General features: G+C 38.8%; 2 protein-coding genes across 2 annotated transcripts in view; one reads left to right on the forward strand and one right to left on the reverse strand.

Annotated features, from left to right (window-relative positions):
- cntn3a.1 (contactin 3a, tandem duplicate 1) overlaps positions 1-9,873 on the forward strand; it is a 139,687-nt gene extending 129,814 nt beyond the window's left edge. Inside the window, exons 15-23 of the mRNA XM_079802329.1 lie at positions 290-448; positions 996-1,145; positions 1,511-1,581; positions 1,959-2,193; positions 3,327-3,442; positions 3,778-3,964; positions 5,862-5,974; positions 6,123-6,291; positions 8,884-9,873. Of these exons, the coding sequence (XP_079658455.1) occupies positions 290-448; positions 996-1,145; positions 1,511-1,581; positions 1,959-2,193; positions 3,327-3,442; positions 3,778-3,964; positions 5,862-5,974; positions 6,123-6,291; positions 8,884-8,972 (1,289 nt within the window). The 3' untranslated portion in view covers positions 8,973-9,873. The remainder of the gene's footprint in view (positions 1-289; positions 449-995; positions 1,146-1,510; positions 1,582-1,958; positions 2,194-3,326; positions 3,443-3,777; positions 3,965-5,861; positions 5,975-6,122; positions 6,292-8,883) is intronic.
- A 1,925-nt stretch (positions 9,874-11,798) lies between these two features.
- Positions 11,799-21,237, reverse strand: part of LOC307117489 (band 4.1-like protein 1) — a gene marked incomplete at its 5' end in the record, with an annotated part of 39,348 nt that continues 29,909 nt past the window's right edge. Inside the window, 7 exons of the mRNA XM_079802344.1 lie at positions 11,799-13,890; positions 14,688-14,804; positions 19,290-19,370; positions 19,452-19,538; positions 19,754-19,813; positions 20,009-20,251; positions 20,647-21,036. Of these exons, the coding sequence (XP_079658470.1) occupies positions 13,885-13,890; positions 14,688-14,804; positions 19,290-19,370; positions 19,452-19,538; positions 19,754-19,813; positions 20,009-20,251; positions 20,647-21,036 (984 nt within the window). The 3' untranslated portion in view covers positions 11,799-13,884. The remainder of the gene's footprint in view (positions 13,891-14,687; positions 14,805-19,289; positions 19,371-19,451; positions 19,539-19,753; positions 19,814-20,008; positions 20,252-20,646; positions 21,037-21,237) is intronic.

Genomic DNA, 21,237 nt, shown 5'->3' on the forward strand with positions numbered 1-21,237 from the left:
CTCAGATATTTTGTAAATTTAAAAGTGTTACTTTACTAGTTACTTGAAAAAAGTAATCTGATTACATAGCCCGTGTATTACTCCCAACACTGGTTTTAAGGGTGGGTTAAGGGGTAAAGGAAGGGTCAACAGTGTAATAAGAGATGTAATTACCTCTTCAGCTGTACTACATGCAGGTATTTTTAAAATTTAAGTATAATGTAAAAACGTGTGTACACAATAAGTAAATTGAATCAAAGAGTTAATTTAAATGTTACATTTTTGAAGTTTCTAAATCATTTCCTTACAGGTCCCCCTGACCCACCTCTGGACATCAAAGTTGATGAGGTGACAGAGACAACATCCTTTGTGTCCTGGAGTCCAGGCCCTGATAACCGCAGCCCTGTCTTTGCATACAACATTCAGATCCGAAGCCCCTTCTCTCTCGGATGGCAGGCAGCCAAAACAGGTGTGCGGGAATTGTTAGTTTGGATTAAAATGCAGTTTATGCATAATGATCTGTGAGTAATTTCTTCTGTGCGTTCTATCTTGCAGAGACTGTCACAGCATTATTTTTACACTGTGTGATTGAAGAAGTGCACTTTAGCATATCTTTTTTTAAGAAGTGTGAACTGAATGTTTCGTGACAATTAATTGCATGTTAATTGCAATTGAACAAAAATGCATTATTTAAATGTAATTGTGTTGATTGAAATTTAGAGTGCTTTTTGACTCACTTAAGTAGGATTTAAGTACATCTTTATATATTACTAGTATATATACAGTATATTTTAAAATCTTATAGTCTTTAAAATATGGTTAAAGAGTACTGCCGAATATACTGACATTTATAGTAAACTAAAATCACATTTTATTGAAAAGAGGACACAGTATGTCATGTATCTAATATTTAAATAGCCTCTATTTGTAATTACACACTCGCTCCCTCAGTCTCCAAATGATTATTTAGTTTCAGATTTCCTGAAATATCTTAATATTACCTCGTCTTTTCTCAGTGCCAGAGTCTCTGGGAGGGCAACAGCTGGCAGCCCGTGTGGTTGAGTTGAGTTCATGGGTTGAATATGAGTTCAGAGTGCTGGCAACTAATTCCATAGGCACCGGGGAACCCAGCAAACCCTCACAAAAAATCAGGACCAAGGACACGTGTAAGTATATACGTAGTTACTTGTTTACTCCAGTAACAGTATAGCCTACCACTGCAAAGATATTTCAAACTTCTTTTTACCTCGAAGCGAAGAACGAAAAAGAACTTTGCTACGAGAATATCAGGTCTTTTTTGAGGTTTGGTATAATAGTACAACATTTGATAAGACTGACATACTCTTCCAACTATATATATTAAAACCTTTTACTCAGAACCAAGGAGAAAAAAAGGACCAAGTAGAAGCCAGAGAACTGTCTCTGTGGCATCATGCTAAACAGATGGAAGGGGGGAAAATGCCCTGTCTGCAATTCTGGTGTTTCTCATCTTGTACAACTGGCTTAAAAAGTATTTATTTTTTTCTTACAGTGCCAAGGACGACCCCAGCCAGAGTCAGCGGAGGAGGTGGCAGCCGCTCTGAGCTTGTCATCACTTGGGAGGTAACAAAACAAGCGCTTGCTTGCACATTTAAGTGCACAAAAGCTGTGAATGGTGGACCGTCCACTGGCCTGTGTCAAAAACAGACCCATCATGCTGTCAGCTTGGTTGGTCTGTAATTTAAACAGCACTTGCAGACACTCTTCAGTGAGGCAGACAAAATGTTTATGGATTTTAGCAATTATGTTTCAAAATGTGAAAAGCGAAAAATATGTTCAAGAACCGTGAAAGGGATTTTCCATTGTCTGCGTTTATACCGAGACGAAGCCTCTTGTATAACACTGCTGTGATATAATGATCCATCTATCTTTCACTTGCTCTTTCTCTGACCCTTTTTCTTGTTGTGTTTTTGTCTGTGGGTCCATGTGGGGCTTTCCAGCCAGTCCCAGAAGAGCTGCAATGCGGTCCAGGGTTCGGCTACGTGGTTGCTTTTCGCCCTCTTGGTGGTCAAAGCTGGATGCAGGCAGCAGTGACGTCTCCTGATGCATCTCGATACATCTTCAAAAACGAGAGCATCCCTCCATTCTCTCCATTTCATGTGAAAGTGGGAGTTTACAACAACAAAGGGGAAGGTCCTTTTGGACCTGTGACCACTATCTACTCAGCAGAAGAGGGTAAAACCAACGTACCAACCTCTATTCATGGTATAAACTCATTAATTGAAGATGGAGTGTATATTTTTTTCAATGCTACAGAGCTTTTTTTGTCAAAAGTTTGGAATGACATTTTTTTATGTGTTTAAAAGAAGTCTCTGAAAAATTTTGACATATACAGTAAACAAGAATATTGTAAAATGTTTTTACAAGTTTTCTATTTGAATACATTTTAAAATGTAATTTATTCCTACACTTTCATCATTACTACAGTCTTCAGTGTCACATGAAGACTGTAGTAATGATGAAAATGCTAAAGTTCTTTGCTGCTAAAGAAACATTTATTATTATTATCAATAGTTTTTGCTACTTCGTATTTTTGTAGAAACTCATGATAAACTACCATTAAAAAAAGGTAAATAAATAATACTTTGATTCAGCAAGGACGCATTAAATTGATCAAAAGTGACAGCAAAGACATTTATAATATTACAAAAAATATATATTTCAAATAAATGCTGTTCTTTTGAACTTTCTATTTATTAAAAATCCTTTAAAGAAAAAGTGTAACGAATTCCAGCAAAAATGGATTCAACATTTAAAATAATAAAAGGGTTTTTTAGCATCAAATCAGCAAATTAGAATGATTTCTGAAGGACCATGTACTCGTTGAACTTTTTACATTTTAAAATATATTCAAATAATATGCAATATTAATATTTTACTGTATTTTTACCATATAAATGCAGCCTTGTTGAGCATAAGAGACTAAAAAATCACGAGACAATAAAAAATTCTTAATAATTTCAAACATTTGGTACAGTAGTGTATAAATAAGCCATTTGCAAGTTCAATCCCTCAAAAATGACTCTGTGGTCCTCCGAAACACTATTGGTCCAACATAAGCAACATTGGATCAATCAATGACGTTCGTTTGTTTGTACAGTGGAAGACCGTGCTAGTGGACTAGAAATGACCATTAAGTATAAACGTGTATATGAAATGCTCAGACTCTGAAGACAGTATGTACTATAGCTGCAGTGTTGTTTTGTGTTTGGTTAGGGAGAATTGAACGTGCTGAACATTTGCTAGTGCATCATTGCTCTAATAATGAGCCTAAAATTGCATTACAGTAATGATTATTCTGACCATAGAGCCGAGTCGCGCCCCCAGTCGTGTCCGTGCCAAGAGCCTGTCAGCCTCAGAAGTGGAGGTCAGCTGGAAGCCCTTACCATGGAGCACCAGCAGGACACGCATAATGGGCTATGAGGTGAGGACGACACAACTAAAGAAGACTAATGAATCTGACTGGGTTTGTTGTACATCATTGTGTTAGTCTAGAACTCAATTCTGACAGTATTTCTTAATACAGTAACTACCTATAAACAATGCTATAAAGATGAAGTCATATTTGGGGGAAAATAGGCAAGAACTTTGGATTAGGGGAGTAAGATTTGACATTATTAGAAATAGAATATTAATAGGCCAACTGGAATACATTACATGTGCGACTTAAACCCACATTGCCCATGAGCACCACAGCTGGATGACATGGATGACACTCTGTGATGCTGATCATGACAGCTTGTCGACTGTGAATTTCAGCTGAGGTACTGGAGTACAAAGGACAGACCGGACACAGCTAGTGTGATGAGGACTGTGGGAAACAGGACGTCTGCTGTCATTCGTGGAATGGACCCCAGCAGTACATACCACATCAAACTCAAAGCCTATAACAGTGCTGGTGTTGGACCGGATAGTGCTGTGGTCAATGTCACCACTAAGAGACCCCGTAAGTGTGACATGGCCCCTGGCCATTGGGTTATTGTCTATAAACACATTTACAAATATATATTTTTTGTAAAAGTCTGTTAATTTGTTAACAGTAAGTTCCCTTACTGTCTGTAAATAGATCTAACCTTACATTTAGAGTAATTTTATGTACCATTCTTTGAAAAAAAAAAGTGATGCTTCACATTTGATGGTTTTTAATATTAATATGTTTCTTATTTTTTTAATCAGCTATGTACATTATGGCTTTATGTTCTATCTTATGTCGTTAAATTAATGTTTATTGCATTATTTTAATGGGATGAGTGTTACCATGATGGTGTTTTGTATGTGTAAATGACACTGTGTGCACCTTCTATATTCTAGTATTTACCTCAGCTCATGGAAAAGCTACTTGTGTTTCATCGTGTGGTTTTCTCTTTACCACCAATGTTATTATGGTGGATATCAGTATATGTTAAAAGTACAAAACAGATTTTAGTAGCAGTGTGGCCTTGCTAAATTCAGCAGTATGTAAATGTCTACATTTTTACCATATTTTTTACAGAATTTTTGCTGGAAACCACAGCTGCCCGTTTTACAGTGCATATTTTAGGCATCGTTTCCATTTTATCACTAGTAATGAAAGTTAAAGGGAAAGTTTACTCAAAAATGAAAATTCTGTCATCATTTACCCACCCTCATGTCATTTTAAAACCATAAGACTTTCTTTTAAAACAAATGGAGATATCTTAATGAATACTTGAGAGATTTATGTCCCTCCATTGAAAGTCCATTCCCCTAAAACTTTCATACTTCAAAATGTTCATCGTTAAATTAATCCATATGAATATAGTGGTTGGTAAACAGATACTCAAACACAGTGTTGGGTGTAATGCGCTACAAAGTAACACGTTACTGTAATTCCACTACTTTTAGCGGTAACGTGCATGTAACAATTTTTTTATTTTTTACAAAGTAGGCTAACGCAATTACAATTACTGAAATGTAAATGATTTTGTTACTCGCGTTACTCTCTTTAGTGAAAAATAAACGCTTGCAGAAAAGCTCAAATCTAGGCTCTAGTCCGGCCCGTGTCCGGCAGCTTATCACTGGTGAGATCATTTAGTCTCATTAGTTTTAATGAAGATGATTGTGTTTTTGAGCATCTGAGACACACTTCACTTGCGGCAGTTTGCGTGTTGGCTTGCTACCCATTTGCGACGATGCGTGTTGCAGTAGCGCCGTCATATCTGGCTACAACATGTCATATATAGCCTATAACATGCTCGATTGTAACACAACATTTTGCCAGGAGTAAAAATTACATATGTGGTTTAAACAACCAGATGCATTTACACTTGTCCAGTTTCGCCTGAAATGTTGAAAGGAAAATTATGTTTATTGTGTTTGACTGTTCAGTACTGTTTATATTTACATTTAAAAAGCAGACATAAAAGTAACTTAATAGTTACTTTCCCTAGTAACTAATTACTTTTGATATACAGTAATTGGTAAAGTAATTCAATTACTTTTAAAAGAAGTAACTAGTAACTGTAACTAATTTTCAGTAACTTGCCCAAAACTGCTCAAACATAGTTTCTTGAACCAATGATGTTTGTTCTTGCAGGTCAAGCAAGCAGGGTTGAGTTTTCCATTTGCCATATTTGTGCGCTAATCAATGCTCGCATTTCAATAAAAGCAGTATTTCAAATGGATTACTTTAAAAAATATTTTTGAAATATCTTCCTTTGTGTTTTGAACAATGGTTTTGGAACATGAGGGTGAGTAAATGATAACAGAATTTAGATTTTAAACTATCCCTTTAATGTTGTAAGCAAAAAAAAATCATACACAAGCATTTAACAGAATAGTGCTCTGAAATGTGACGTTCAGTTCTTTGAATGTCTTTTCTCCAGCGCCGAGCCAGTCTCCAGTGAAAGTCATGTGGAATACAACAGACTCCAAGCTCATCCTCAAGTGGGATCATGTGAAGGCTCTGGAGAATGAGTCTGAAGTTATGGGCTACAAGGTATTTATATCACAACATTGTTGGATGCTTGATTCTGATTGGTTGACAGATTACAGCTCCATAATATAATAACGCACATCATGAAGTCAACGGTCTGTTAATTCCTTACATATGAACTGAGTTTAAAGCATCTGTGTTTGTTTTGAAGGTCATGTACAAGCAAAGCAGACAGCGTCGGCCCAGCGTGGTGGAGACTAACAGCACATCTCTTGAGCTCTCACTGCCTGTGGATGAGGATTACATCATCCAGATTCAACCAGTCAGCGAAGGTGGGGAGGGGAGCAGCAGCAAACAGATTACCATCCCCAAGATAGCAGGTCTGAACTTAAGTTGTATTCTTCAGTATGCTGTACTTGTGGTTTGTTGTTATACTGTATATATATATATATACACTCACCTAAAGGATTATTAGGAACACCTGTTGAATTTCTCATTAATGCAATTATCTAATCAACCAATCACATGGCAGTTGCTTCAATGCATTTAGGGGTGTGGTCCTGGTCAAGACAATCTCCTGAACTCCAAACTGAATGTCAGAATGGGAAAGAAATGTGATTTAAGCAATTTTGAGCGTGGCATGGTTGTTGGTGCCAGACGGGCCGGTCTGAGTTTTTCACAATCTGCTCAGCTACCGGGATTTTCACGCATAACCATTTCTAGGGTTTACAAAGAATGGGGTGAAAAGGGAAAAACATCCAGGATGCGGCAGTCCTGTGGGCGAAAATGCCTTGTTGATGCTAGAGGTCAGAGGAGAATGGGCCGACTGATTCAAGCTGATAGAAGAGCAACTTTGACTGAAATAACCACTCGTTACAACCGAGGTATGAAGCAAAGCATTTGTGAAGCCACAACACGCACAACCTTGAGGCGGATGGGCTACAACAGCAGAAGACCCCACCGGGTACCACTCATCTCCACTACAAATAGGAAAAAGAGGCTACAATTTGCACAAGCTCACCAGAATTGGACAGTTGAAGACTGGAAAAATGTTGCCTGGTCTGATGAGTCTTGATTTCTGTTGAGACATTCAGATGGTAGAGTCAGAATTTGGCGTAAACAAAATGAGAACATGGATCCATCATGCCTTGTTACCACTGTGCAGGCTGGTGGTGGTGGTGTAATGGTGTGGGGGATGTTTTCTTGGCACACTTTAGGCCCCTTAGTGCCAATTGGGCATCGTTTAAATGCCACGGCCTACCTGAGCATTGTTTCTGACCATGTCCATCCCTTTATGACCACCATGAACCCATCCTCTGATGGCTACTTCCAGCAGGATAATGCACCATGTCACAAAGCTCAAATCATTTCAAATTGGTTTCTTGAACATGACAATGAGTTCACTGTACTAAAATGGCCCCCACAGTCACCAGATCTCAACCCAATAGAGCATCTTTGGGATGTGGTGGAACGGGAGCTTCGTGCCCTGGATGTGCATCCCACAAATCTCCATCAAGATGCAAGATGCTATCCTATCAATATGGGCCAACATTTCTAAAGAATGCTTTCAGCACCTTGTTGAATCAATGCCTCGTAGAATTAAGGCAGTTCTGAAGGCGAAAGGGGGTCAAACACAGTATTAGTATGGTGTTCCTAATAATCCTTTAGGTGAGTGTATATCAAGTGAAAAATCCCATAAACTGAATTGAAAGAGGAACAGAATAACTACAGTAACACCCTTATCAGAACCCCCAAACACAGCCTATATATTAAGACCTACCGTACCGCATGGATCTCATATAATGTTACACATCAGATATTTTTCCACAACAGTTAACGTGAATACTGGCCATGACAGATATTTTATATATTATCGTACAAAAAATATACAAATAAAGATACTTTTAGATGTTTAATTGAACATTGGGATCACTAGACAAGGGCATGTTTTGCCTGTAGCTCGAAATTATCCAATGTGCATTCCAACTCCTTTTGCCAGCACGGGTCACAAATGCTTAAGAGTCAATGATTGGATCATTATTACATTGATTATTATAATGTTTCTAATAGTGTTGTCAAAAGTTCCGACCAACAATGCGGTACTGATATTTTTAAAATGTGACGCTTTGAGCGCTGTTGAGCTGGAATCATAAGCACCTCTGACTGGCCATTGTGCTCACGCGGTCATCGGGTGTATCTGTGATTGGCTACAATGATCAACGCACGGGAGCGTTTGAAAACACACGGAAGTGTTTGAAAGTGTTTTGAAAGCGAGAGCGTCTGAAAGCACAAGGCGTCGACCAGCGGACGGGTAGGCTGATAGGCGCCTGTATTCAAACGCTCCCGTGTGTATCTGTGTAAGCGCTCTGTGAAAAGCGTCATTGATGTATATTTATAACATGTTTTTGAAGCGCTGGTCATGGTAGCCAATCACAGACATATCTGATGAGCGTGTGAGCACAATGGCCAGTTAGAGGTGTTAAAATTTCAGTACCGAATCGGTACTTTTGACAACACTAGTTTCTAACATGTTATATGTGTGGCAGCAGTTCTTCTAACCCTAACTGATGGAGTGTGTAGCTTTTCATTTCTTAAACAACCATGCAGGAAGACACATCATGGCCATAATTCCAGGATGACAATGTCAAGATTCATCAGGCTCAGATTGTGAAAGAATGGTTGGGAGGGAGCATGAAGGATCATTTTCACACATGAATTGGCACCTCTGAATCCAGACCTTAAATTCATTGAAAGTCTTTGGGATGAGCTGGAGGAGACTTGACAGAGTGCTGGACTCTTGCATTGTCATTGCAAGATCTGGACCAAAAATTGATGCACCTCTTGAAGGAAATACATGTTGTGAAGTCAAACACAAGCAAGCATGACAAGCAAGAGTCAAGCACTCTGTAAAAATCCAAACAGCGAGTGTATATAGCTATATCATTTTTTGTATTAATTTATTTTTTTTGCAGTTGCACATGCGATTGGATTTGCCCCAGAGAGGAAAGCACTACCACTACTCATAACAGTACTCTACTGTACGGTCAGGACTTTCTTATGACAGATGAACTGAACTCTACAGCGGAGAGAGATCAGTGCACACATCTACAAGTGGATCCACTTGTCTTTTTCCAGTATGTTTTACAAACGAGACTCTTCAGATGGAAAGTTTTCCTCTCGCTTTTTTAAAAGAGGAAGTTTGCTAACCTGGTTTCGTTCACTGACACCAAAGCGAGTCTCATTGTTTATGGATAAATGTATCGACAGACCATGTGGTTTCCAACCAGGAACTGTGTAATCAAGGGCATAAAATGACATACATTTCACTTACAAGGACATCTGTTTGGTCAAGATGAATCCATATTCATCCATTAAACGGTTGGCAGTGGAGAACCACACAAATGCCTTTTTCATAGGAACCTCGGGACTAATGAACTCGTTTGAAGAGAATCCCCCATTAAACATCAACCCATTAAATCTGCTGTCCTCAAATCAGACAGAGTTTACAGTGCCCCAGTGTTGACATGCCCCCTGTCTGTTTGAAAGAGGAAGCTAATGCTGCTGGCCTTACCTATACAGTAAAAGAGCTCACTGGCTGTCTCGAGATCTTCGTTTTGCTAGTGTGTGTGCCTCTTTAATGAGAAACAGTATGTAAAATATCCTCAGGACCAGAACAGCCTTAAATAGTTGTCTTGATTTCTTGTTTATTTTGTTCATTTACAATACCATTATGATGATGTATAACGGATAATATTTTGATTGTAAAAGACCAGCTTTTCATTTTTCGCCGAGGGGCTTTCTATAGGTAACAGCTTTGATCATTGAAATACCTAGGACATAATGCTTACTTTCCATTTTCAAGCTGTTTAGCATGAACTGGCTCTGTAGTGGCTTGGAATACAGTATTTGAATGGACTGTCTGCTTTTAATAAATGAAGGAACACGAGTAATGTTCTTAATATATTTGTAAGTCCTCATCATTTCTACAGTTGCAAATCTAATACCTTCAGGGATGCAAATTCATGAGTGGCGGGGGAATTTAAAAAAAAGATTTATGGCATGCTGTCAGAAAATTATTTTGACTAAATAATACTTAAGTAAAGTTATAACACTTAAACGTGTTCGACTGATACTAGACTATACCAACCTTGTCTATGCAAAAACTCATATAAATAAAGTGGGTTAATTTGACATGGAGCAGGTTAAGATCACATGTCCAATTTAATACTCACGTGCCCCTGTTATTTCGCTTTATGAAAAATGTTTGCTTTCGGTGTTTGTAACAAAATCTAAGACAATTATTGGTCAGGCAGGATGGGTGCACCTTTGCATTGTATTTTATCCTGAATATATATATTCCTAAAACCACCAATTATTGAACTCCTAACAAGTGAGGACAGAAAAGTTAGCTTAAAAGTATGCTTAATTTGTTTGCTTTCTTCCAGCTTAACTGTCGGGAACCTTTAGCTTAATGTTGGTGTGTTATGTAAGTTTAAAAAGGTCCAATTTATTGTAAAATAAAACATTTAGGCCTACCTTTGAAAACCTTTGAGTCATGCATCTGTGTGCGCTCTCAACCAAAGCGGAAAAAGCAAATTAACCTTAACCCTCTATGGTGCGGTGTTGCCTCCAGGCAACATGTCTATTTAGTTTATTTCTAATAAAATGAAACACCAATTTATTGGTCTCAGGGAAGAACTACTCAAATACTAATCAATGAAAGTGCACAAAAATTGGTCACATGACCCACAGGGGGTCACCTTCACTGGTAAGTAAAGAAGTATTTTCAAGAACGTTACATTATATATCATCAAATGTTTTAGAGTAAATAACAAAAAAACTGTTGCCTCAAGGCAACATTGTACCATAATGGAATCGCATAAGGCCAGACCAGACACCGGTTGGATACAAATATAGTATATTTGTAAGGAGCTAGAATTATCTAAATATATTAGCATTTTTGCATGATTTTGTAATCCACTTATAAGAATAGTAATTCACATACTATAACTGCACATATTATGATCTGCACATTTTCTTTAGCACTTAGGCTATAAAAAGTATAAAACAACTGCCAGTTGATGAGGGTGTGGATGAGATGTCGTACTGTGATGAGGAAGATGATGGTCATAGTGATAATCCGGCAAGGAGAGATTGGGAGTGAGATCGAAGATGGAAATGAGGATGAAGATGGATATATGATGGTTTGGTAATACACGTGTTGCACGATGGTACAATGTTGCCTGAGAGCAACAGCTGAATTTGAAATGTTACTTTTGATTAAATATGAAATGTGTAATTGGCTACATTAAAAAACTGGAAATGTGTTTGTTTAGGTGTCTGGTTAAAGAAATAATTTTTTCAATAAATAACTTTTTTTTAAATAATGTTTCAATTTGTCCATGTTGCCTTGAGGCAACAAACTTAAAAAAAAAAATGTGAAAAGTCGTATTGTCCAATTTTAAGCAGGAAACTTTTGTTTCGGGGAACATTTTCGTTTAGCCTACCTGTTCCTTAGGTACACTTTCGCCAAGTTTTACCGGGTCAATATCATGATGCAGTTGATATATATATATATATATTTTTTTTTTAAACAATAAATTAATGATTTGGAGACAACCATATCAACAGCTTGTTTTTCTGGGAATAATTATACGCTCCCTTATACCTAAAATCAGTGTTGTTGTGTTGTGTGGTTGGAGTAATATTCCCGCCGGTTTGGAGTGTGTTCTTCAGTAGACCACAAGAGGGCAGTGCAATAGAGGTAATGCAACATTTCTTGAACAAAATGGGAAATATTTGTACCCAACCCGTTCTAGGATAATACAGAATTCACAGTGTATTTGCTTTTTTATTGAGCTCAGATGCACAAAATAGCAAACTTGACCACATGGATGGTTCTTATTTATTTCGAACACTGTACAGCAAACACACAAAACCAAGCAGTAGAAAGTAGAGAGGATAGCCGTGTAAACAGAAGTGCCTGCAGGTGGAATCTCAGGGGAATCAATGCTTGAAGTTGTTTTCTAAGCTTAACTCGTTTTCCTCAAAGTTCAAATCTTCATTGCAACATGTACAGCATAAACAAAGAGACAAAACTGACTTAGCAGGTGGGCTGGCGAAAGAAAGCTGTGGTTGATTTGGAATCCAACTATCAACCTTTGCATGGCACTTCTTTTCTTCATATTCGAGAACAGCTCTCATGTCCTCGAAAATCAGTAACTGTACAAGTTGGAAGTATGACGTATACAAATTTCCCTTCTGATATCTGCAGGTTGTGTGAAGTGTTATCATTTTCACATAGTGCAGAGTCCTGAACGAATGCATTAGTTACACAACAACAAGCCTTGACCATGTTAGCAAAGGTTATTAAGACTCTATCCTGGCCTTCTTTCATCCTAATATAAAGTATGCTATGTTTTTCATTTGGCAATACACACAATTCAAAGCTCATTCATTCATTCAATACTAGAACACATACACGTCCTGTCCAGGATTTCTACTGCTTTCACAGAGGAAACGCTTGTAAAGGGAATCATGGCTCAAGGGTCACGCTTCACTGAAAACCACAGGCTCATGACATTTACACATAAAAAGGTCTCATATCTAACAAATCAGAATCAGTTCGACAGTGTTTAAAAATCATTAGTTCATTGGCACAGCATTGTGTGGGAAGGAACAGTTTCAAAAATAAAATCACATAAACATATAGAGCAGTAAGGGAGTTTCGTCAGAAAATAATACTAAATTGTTTTCTGCAATCTTAATAAACTGATTTTTCTTCAAATGCTCAAAGTCTAAATGCACATGCACATAACACATTAAATAATTATGTAATTGTGTCAGCATGTACTCAAATTAGGTTTGGCTTCTTTGGACTTCAAATCTTTTTTTTCACAGTTTCACGATACTTGTAGGAGATGAAATAGAGCATTCAACAAGCAAACATGTTATTGTTTGTATCATGCATTTCAAAACCGTCATACTTGGGCATATTGTCAATCTAAAATCTAAAGTTTGATTACTTTTGGTAACTTGAAAATGTCTGTACTGAATATCGGCACGTTTCATTTTTCTCTGTTCGTGATATCTATAGCATATTTAAGGGCTCAACGTTCTCGACAACTGTAAAGCAAATACAGCAGTACTTAACAAAACATTTCCGAGGATGGGATATGTGTAAGTCCACTATCTTCATATTTTGTCTAATATGGAAATAAATACTTTTCAGAGGACACTCAAAAGGTTTGGCAATCATACATTAATACAGTCATTTCCTCTCTGGTTTGTATAGGACACTGAACCAGAGGTTTTAGTTAGTTGGATGTATATGAAAACATTTTAAACCCTGCTTTGCCACATGCAGATGAGGTTCAGAATAGCAACATAATGTTTGTTGATCAGAGAAGCACGACATACTGTATGTACGCTATCTAGGCTTTTCCCTACAGTTCAGTGTTTGCAAAAAAGTGTTATATCTCAATGAGCCCTAGAAAAACTACTCAATAGACACTACTGGCACTCCACTAAGCTAAATCTTCAGCAAGGTTCATCAAAAAGCCCCGTGCCTCATGCTTGATGTTAGCATCGGGCTGTCGATAGTACGCTTGGTTAGTTTTCACATTCGTGAAGAAAAAGCAAGAGACTACAATGGCGGGTAAATCGTCTGATCGATGTGATGCTGAGTCTGTCCTTCCCAAACGGTCGTCAGCCAAGAAGGCCGTGCGCCTCTTGATTGAGCATGTCCATATTACCACAGCGAATGTAGACACAAAATAGAAATTACATGAGAAGGAATCGGTTCTGACGTCTGGGAGGCAGCATGTTTTTTTTGTGTGCGTGTGTAAATGTTAGTGTTATTTATGTAAGTGGAAGCAAGAAGCTTTAGCATAAGAGGTCTGTAGATGTTGGCGACCCACTGGCAGTCATTGAGGAACAGTTGCTTCTCGTTGAAGTCCTGAGAACTGAGGAGATCAGGACTAATGGAGGAAAACAAGTAAAGAGATCATGTAATACAACCATTTATTAGAGTACATTTATGGCTCGTTTCCACCGAGCAGTACAGTGCGCAATTATTTAATTTCCGATTGTCAGAAGTTGCAAATGGTACCAAAATCCCGAACTGTACCGCACTTTTTTGGGACCCTTCCGTTGGGGTACCAAGCACAGTAGTCCGGTACTAAAGGGTGAAGCTAGATTCACTGCAGAACGTTGATTGGTTGACAGAAAATCGTCACTTGCGCGTTTTTCCTTGCTTGCCTTGCCTCAAACAAAGCATCTTCTTCTTGACAAACAGCCACATGCCGAGAAGCAAGAAAATCTGAAAATCTGATGTATGTCGTCCATTGTTGTTTACTGTGCTGCTTTCTTCTTCGCGCGAGAATGATGTCGATCGCTACACCATGCCTATCGAGTATGGGACGCAAGCCGGATCAGGGTTTACCATCCCGAATCATACTGTACTGTACAGCTCGGTGGAAAGAAGATCTACTTCAATGGCAATAAGTAATTGCTGTTTTAAGAAACGAGGCTTGAGACAGATTTTTGATGACTGCACGGTTTGCAGTAAAATAAAAGAGTGTGTTTGTCAGCGCCGTCCACCTAGAGTTAACATGAGGCGCTGACTGAAATGGTTTTGACATGTCATTACACCCTTGTCAAACTGCTATACACAAGCAGGCTCAATATGACAGATAAACATTGAAGTGAAAACATAATATGCACTTTCGAAATCGATGGATTAATTGTGCATGCAGGGGCTAGCGGTGACAAATACCTTCAATTCCTCATGTGGATCTTGAGTGGAAGATTCTGTTTCCCTGACAACTACAGCCTTGGTTACCAACATGTCAGGGTGCTGTTGCCTGGCTTCTTTTATTGCCATGGCGAGCGCCTTGAGAAAAAGTCAGTTATTTTTCAAGTTAAATGAAAAGAAGAGGAAACAAGCAGCCAATGTAATAGTAATATGCTTTCTGACTAATTCATTTTCACTTTAAAGTCGGCATGAAACAGAAATTGCGATTGTCTTTTCTTTCCTATTGTGAAGTATATCAGAGTGAAACGGCTTCTCGAACGAGAACACATTTATGAGGATGCTGATTTTGTCCATCAGGAATGGATTGTTGTTTGCTAATTGCTGCGGTCTCATGTGATTGACAGATTGCTTGAGGAGAGGGATTATTGCCGGTGCATGTCATCAGAAAAGAGATGTCGCATAATGTTTCTGATTAAAGATTATGAGGGCACATTAAATAAGTAACAATGTCCTAATAAATTATTTATAATAAAAACTGTAACACCGTGTCCTAACTACACGCGACTTGATAAGATTCCAGCGGCAAGCAACACCAGACGTGACGCGACTACAAGATGCGACAAATCAGTCCAAAATCCACAGCCAATCAGAACAGCGTGTGGGCGGGCTCTCGCGGTAAGTGCACGGCACCGGAGATTAATCTTGACAGCACTCGCAAGGAAATGGATAAGTAGCCTACATAATCAAATTCGAAAATATTACACAATTTAAACATTACTAAAATACATACAGAGTTTGTCATAAAACTAAAAAAATCTTTGTCATAGAATATACTTGTTTGTTCACAGTTTTGAACGTTCTTGTTTCCATTTGTTTAATTTCAAGATCTGAGGTGAATTATCCATTGTTGCTTTTAGTACGACTAAGTTACAAAGCTGGGAGCACTAAATGATATTCAAAGTCACATTACACGCTTTTAACATTAAAAAAAGCACATAAACACTACCTGAGATTATGTTTTGTGTTGTTGTTCCAGCTGCGACGCCGCAGAAATAGAAACCGTTTCTAAAATAGATTTATCGCGTGTCGCCATTGTGGCTGGTTAGGACAAAAACTCTAATTAACATGGAAAAGATACCTATTATCGTGTGTCGTGAGATCGCGTCGATTGTAGTTAGGACACGGTGTCATACTGCATAATAAAATAAGAATTGCCCATTTTCATTTCATGGTTACACCACATAGTTACTCACTATTACCCCTTTTCCACCAGAATGAACCGGGTGCTAGTTCAGAGCCAGTGCTAATGCCAGTTCAGAGTTGGTTCGACTGACGAGCCTTCTAAGAACCGGTTTGCCTTTCCACAGGCTAGAGAGCAACCACAGAGCAAGGTCTTACGTCATTGTATACGTCTCATCTTTCTCAGCAACGCTAGCGAGGCAGCGGGAAACACAAACACTGAAACACACCAGGCTTGTTCGAGATGCATCGGCGGTGTGCAGACCGATCCGTGCATGATATCAAAATACCGCATGAGCAATTCAAAAGCACAAGGAGTCGCATGCTCTCTTTGATGTCATATGGCGATCGGTCTGCAGCACCGCTGCATCTCGAACAAGCCTTCCATCAACAATGGCGAACATTGCGTTACTATTGATGCACATGGCTTTACGATCCTACATCACCATCAAAACACAGCGAATCCAACGCATTCGTGCAGCTCATCGTGATTTGTATAGACGGAGATTACAATTGAGCTGCTATTAGCTCCATTAGCTGCTATTTCAAAAATGCCAGTCACAAGTTAGTGTTCGTCTTGTTGCTCATGGTAACTCCGCCCCCAACCCCTGACGCAAGTGGTTCTTACTTGTAGACCAGCAATGTTTTGGTGCTACTTAAGAACCACTTTTCCTGGTTCGGAGCTGGTGTTTTGGGTGTGGAAAGACAAAGAACCGATTTGAAACTAGGCTCTGCCTCCGAACCAGCACCAGCACTGCCTTGGTGGAAAAGGGGTACATCATGACGTTTACTAGGCTTGCTGTGTATGTTGGTGTTACCAGTGTTACTCTGTGGTTGGCCATACACTGATTACATTACTTATCCACTGCAACACAGTCCCCGCTGACGCTGAAATTATAAACTTTAAGCGTTTGCTCCATACAGTCGCAGTCAGATTTCACTAATCACATGACGTGGGTAAGGAGAGATGACAGACAAGGCGATGGCAGAGGATTTTGTGCGCAACAGATCCTGAGCCCAGACCATTAACAAATATCTTATCTTGTAAAATGTGTGGTCAATACCGCCGCTACGCGCTAGCGAGCACGCGTTCAAAACAAATATGCCGCGCAAGTCCTGAAAATTGAAGCCAAAACCTTTCGATCGCTCTCAGGTGGCTGGTCCCAGTATAGTTCATAAACCCCACCCTCTCCATGTAATCGAATGGGACGTGAGACAAACTAAATAATCAAATTACACTTCAAATAATTTTTTTTTACAAAGATGGCTTCTGTCATTTTAGGTAGTTTTTATCATGCTGATGTAAATGCACGTGTTCGTTTTTAAATCAGTTTTTTAGTTAGTTATTTAATGCTATAAAAACAGGGGGTTTGACGTCATGATTGACAGCTGAGATTGACAGCTTCTCTGAGCGAAGTAGTTACTGAGACACCAACAGACTGTTTTTTCGGGAGGAGATTGGGTTCCGAGTCTGCGTAATCAGCGCTAGATGTCAGCGCCATATTGGGACATTGGCGGCTTTACTTTTCTATGGTTTTTATGGTTTTTGACTTTTACTAGTCTATGGTTCAAAACACAGACCTTATTCAGAGCAGCGCCATGACAGGTATATTATATATACCTATATATATATATAGGTATATATTTTCAATGACAAAAATATAAAAGCTGTATAAAGCTCCAAGATCACTTATAAGTGAAGACAGCTCATATTGTATGGAGTTTTTTTTCTACAAAAATTTCTTGGAAAGATATTTTTGCCATGTTTTGTCAGCAGGACAATCCAAAACACATTAAATAACAGTACAACCCACTGAAGAGATGTATGTCTATCCCTCACAGCCTCGCTTTCATTCCCGTAAAAAAAAAAAAAAATCGAAGATGTGCTGCTGTGAATAAGGCCTATACACCAGCCACAGCTCATCTGTAAGGGCAGGTGGGGCACCAAAATATTCATCCAAAACATAGACCTCTATATAAACTGAATCAATAATACATTTGTAAATGTGTTAAGCATTCTGCAACAAATATTTTTTCGTATTTTCTTAACTATTTTAAGTCATAAAGTGAGCAGGATGAATAAAAATTCAGCGTATGGCTTCGACAGACATATTATGATACTAAACAGGGCAGAGGGTGTCTTAGCCCTCCTCAGCTCTACAGCGCCCCACTGTTTTCCAATGTAAATCTATGGTGAAAGTGGAATTGGTAATACCGTTTTTGTTGCAAGTTTACTGTATATATTGGTGTGAAAATGTCCTCACCGTGACAACCGTATTTCAAACCCATAAGACTTCCTTTCAACTTCAGAACACAAATTAAAATATTTTAATAAAACCTAAAAGAGAATTCTGTCCATCCATTGAAAGGTAATCAAAACTTTCCTGCTCCAAAAAGGTCAAAGAGCATCGTAAAGTCGTCCATGTGACTCCAGTGGTTTAACCCCTTTGAGTCCGCCGGTGCGCCGGCGCGATCAACTCGCTTTTTTTCTTATCAGTGCCAAAGAGACTCAAATAACTCTATCATTTTTTATCATTCAGGCAAGTGTTATACATCATTATAATCTGTTAAGTTTCTTTTTTTTGTATACAGTCACAAAAAAAATAATTGTTGCGCTTATTGCAAAATAAAGAAAACCAATATGATGCGTGATCTGCAGCCTCTCTGTCAAAGACGTTCATTCAGATGTCCTTCAGAAAAGGAATTCTATCTTAGTGAATACTTGTCTCACAAACATGAGACATATTTCTAAAGAAACGTTGAAATGTCAGGTTTTATATATAATGTAAATCAAATCGAAAATGCATGTTTTGTGTTTATATAATCTGTTTGAAAACAGAGAGATGTCAGTCGTTTGCGGGTGTCTCATTATCCGCTAATCCACGCCAACGGAGCACGCATTCTTTAGAGATTCAAATACTGATGATCCAGAGACGACGCCCACACATCAACTCAAATAAACACATCAAGTGTAGTGCTATACTTCAGCTACATTGCTTTGAGACGCATTGAGGAATAATCCTGGAATAATTTACCTCATGAAAAGCTGTTCATTTCTAAGAGCAACGGATTCAGCCGCTGATTGTAAGGTAGGCTAAGTTTATTCTGTTAGCATCTGTGAATATTAAATGTCATAGATTCAAGACTGTTTAGACAAGATTTATTTGGCCTGTTTTGGACTGATTATGACGTGTTTATTGTAAAATAGCCTAGTGTCACATCAATAAAGCTTTTATTCGCAAATGTTTGGAATGATCTGAGTGTAAGTAAATGATGATAAAATCTATGAGTGAACTAACCCTTCAAGAGTTGATCTAATCATAGATGTATATCTCACTAAAATGCATTGAAAAAATACCCAGCCCTCGTTCCTTCTACACCTACCTGATCTTGATCCACATCATCATCACCAGTAATGATAATCCTCTTTTCAATTCTTGTCTCTGAGTAGCCTCCTTTAACCGTCTACAAAACAAAAATACATATATTTTCAATCCTCCAAGAAGACCTATTCTAAACAAGAGACTAACAGCTTATTTCAGATACCTTAGTTACATGTGTTGTAGTGGCTGACGTTACGTTCTCAGTAACCATTAGAGGAGAACCATCTCTACCTAATGATCCCAAACTCACCTGTACAAGAATATAATGAAATAAACACTTGTCAAAGCATGAAAACTATAATAAAGTAGGTACTTTCATACATCACAAATAACGCAGGTCATCTGAAGCAAACTCTGGAACTAAAGTTGGAAATAAAAGAAACAGACAGAAGGACAGTGCAGAAGCAGAGACACAAGAGGGTTTGGAAACTTAAATTCACCAATTGAAAGAATGGACATGCTTACAGGAGAGACTCTCTCTGTCATAGAGTATGCAGCCTCTCGCATACCACTGATACCGTGGTCCTATGAGAGCAAACAGAGAAGTTACAATCCAGATGCATTCCACCACAGTGCAGGTAAGAAATAAGAGAAAGTATTTACACTTACTTATGTAATTGATGATAATTGACATAATCACAGTCTTCACAGCATGTTCCTCTAACCTATCATACAGTGAAATTTCTCCAGTAAATGTATGATGAGCTAAAAGGTCTTTACCGGGTCTGCAATCTCCATAATGGTCGTGGTGACTTCAGAGCCATTGGGCTGCGTCTCGATCTTGACCTCGGTCTTCCTTAAGGCTTGGGAGGCAATGATTTCACTGCTCTCTCTGCTTAGGGGATGGATTGGGGGCGATTCAGAGCTCTCCCTTCTCGACTGGGCATTCGCTTGTTCTGTAGAGTCTTTCTTCATGGCTTGGGCAGCTTTCACTGACCGTGGAGCTTTCTTAGGTACAAAAGGCTTGGGAAAGAAATGAAACAGATCAAGTCAAAACCTGGGAGTGATCAGGAGATTTAAGAAACACAGTGCCAATCAAATGAATTAAGCAACATATGGTGAGTCATGGTTCAAAAGAAAAGAATAAGAAGCAATGAAAAATATAACACAATTCTGAAATCAAAGAAACCGAACCTGAACTGACTGACTGAACTATGGAGGGCAGCATCAAATGGAATGGAATTAGCATCAATCAAGAACTCAAATTCCAATGTAATTTCATGCTTTGCTTTGATGCCCTGTAGAATGTGAGAAAAAAATGGGACGTGATTGCATTCATCAGCACATTTACACATTTACTCTGACCAGTGATTGGGTGAGCCAGCAGCTTTGCTAAAAGAGAAAGGATGCTTGTCTACCTCCTGTTTACGTTCCTCCGGTGGCTTCTGTTCTACAACGGGCTTTGGTTTCTCTACAGGCCTCTGAACTTCTACATGTCTCTCCTCGGGAAGGTAGATAGGATCTGCTCCCAGTATAAAGGCTGGATGGGTGGGACGGTCAGAGAGGCCAAACTCAGGTGAGAAGTCTTTCTCCCCCAGCTCAGTCATACCTCTAGAAAATTCCTCAATACCCGTTTGAAAGTCCATGAGCACAGTGAAGTCCACCTCAGCCTCCAGGCTGGACGTTGAGCTAACGGTGATACTCGAGCATTTGCGCTCAATGCCCAGGTGAGTCTCCTTCAGGTACAGAGTGTCTGGGTCAGGGTCATCTTCTGATACTGATCCCAAGCGTCTCTCCCAGGGCTCTCTCTGATGAAGCACAAAAAGAGATCTTGGTGCAAGGAACCAGCTGTGCTACAAGAGCAATTGTTGACTGACAGGTAAAACAAGGCAATATAATGGATGTTACATCTTCTTCACATGACAAGAATGAGACAACATTGTGGTGACTGATGGTTAACGAGTCTAGTAGGGATGCAGGAGTTAGTTCAACTCAAAAGACTAACTGAA

Source organism: Gobio gobio (genome assembly GCF_949357685.1).
Source record: "Gobio gobio genome assembly, chromosome: 21".
Lineage (NCBI taxonomy): Eukaryota > Metazoa > Chordata > Actinopteri > Cypriniformes > Gobionidae > Gobio > Gobio gobio.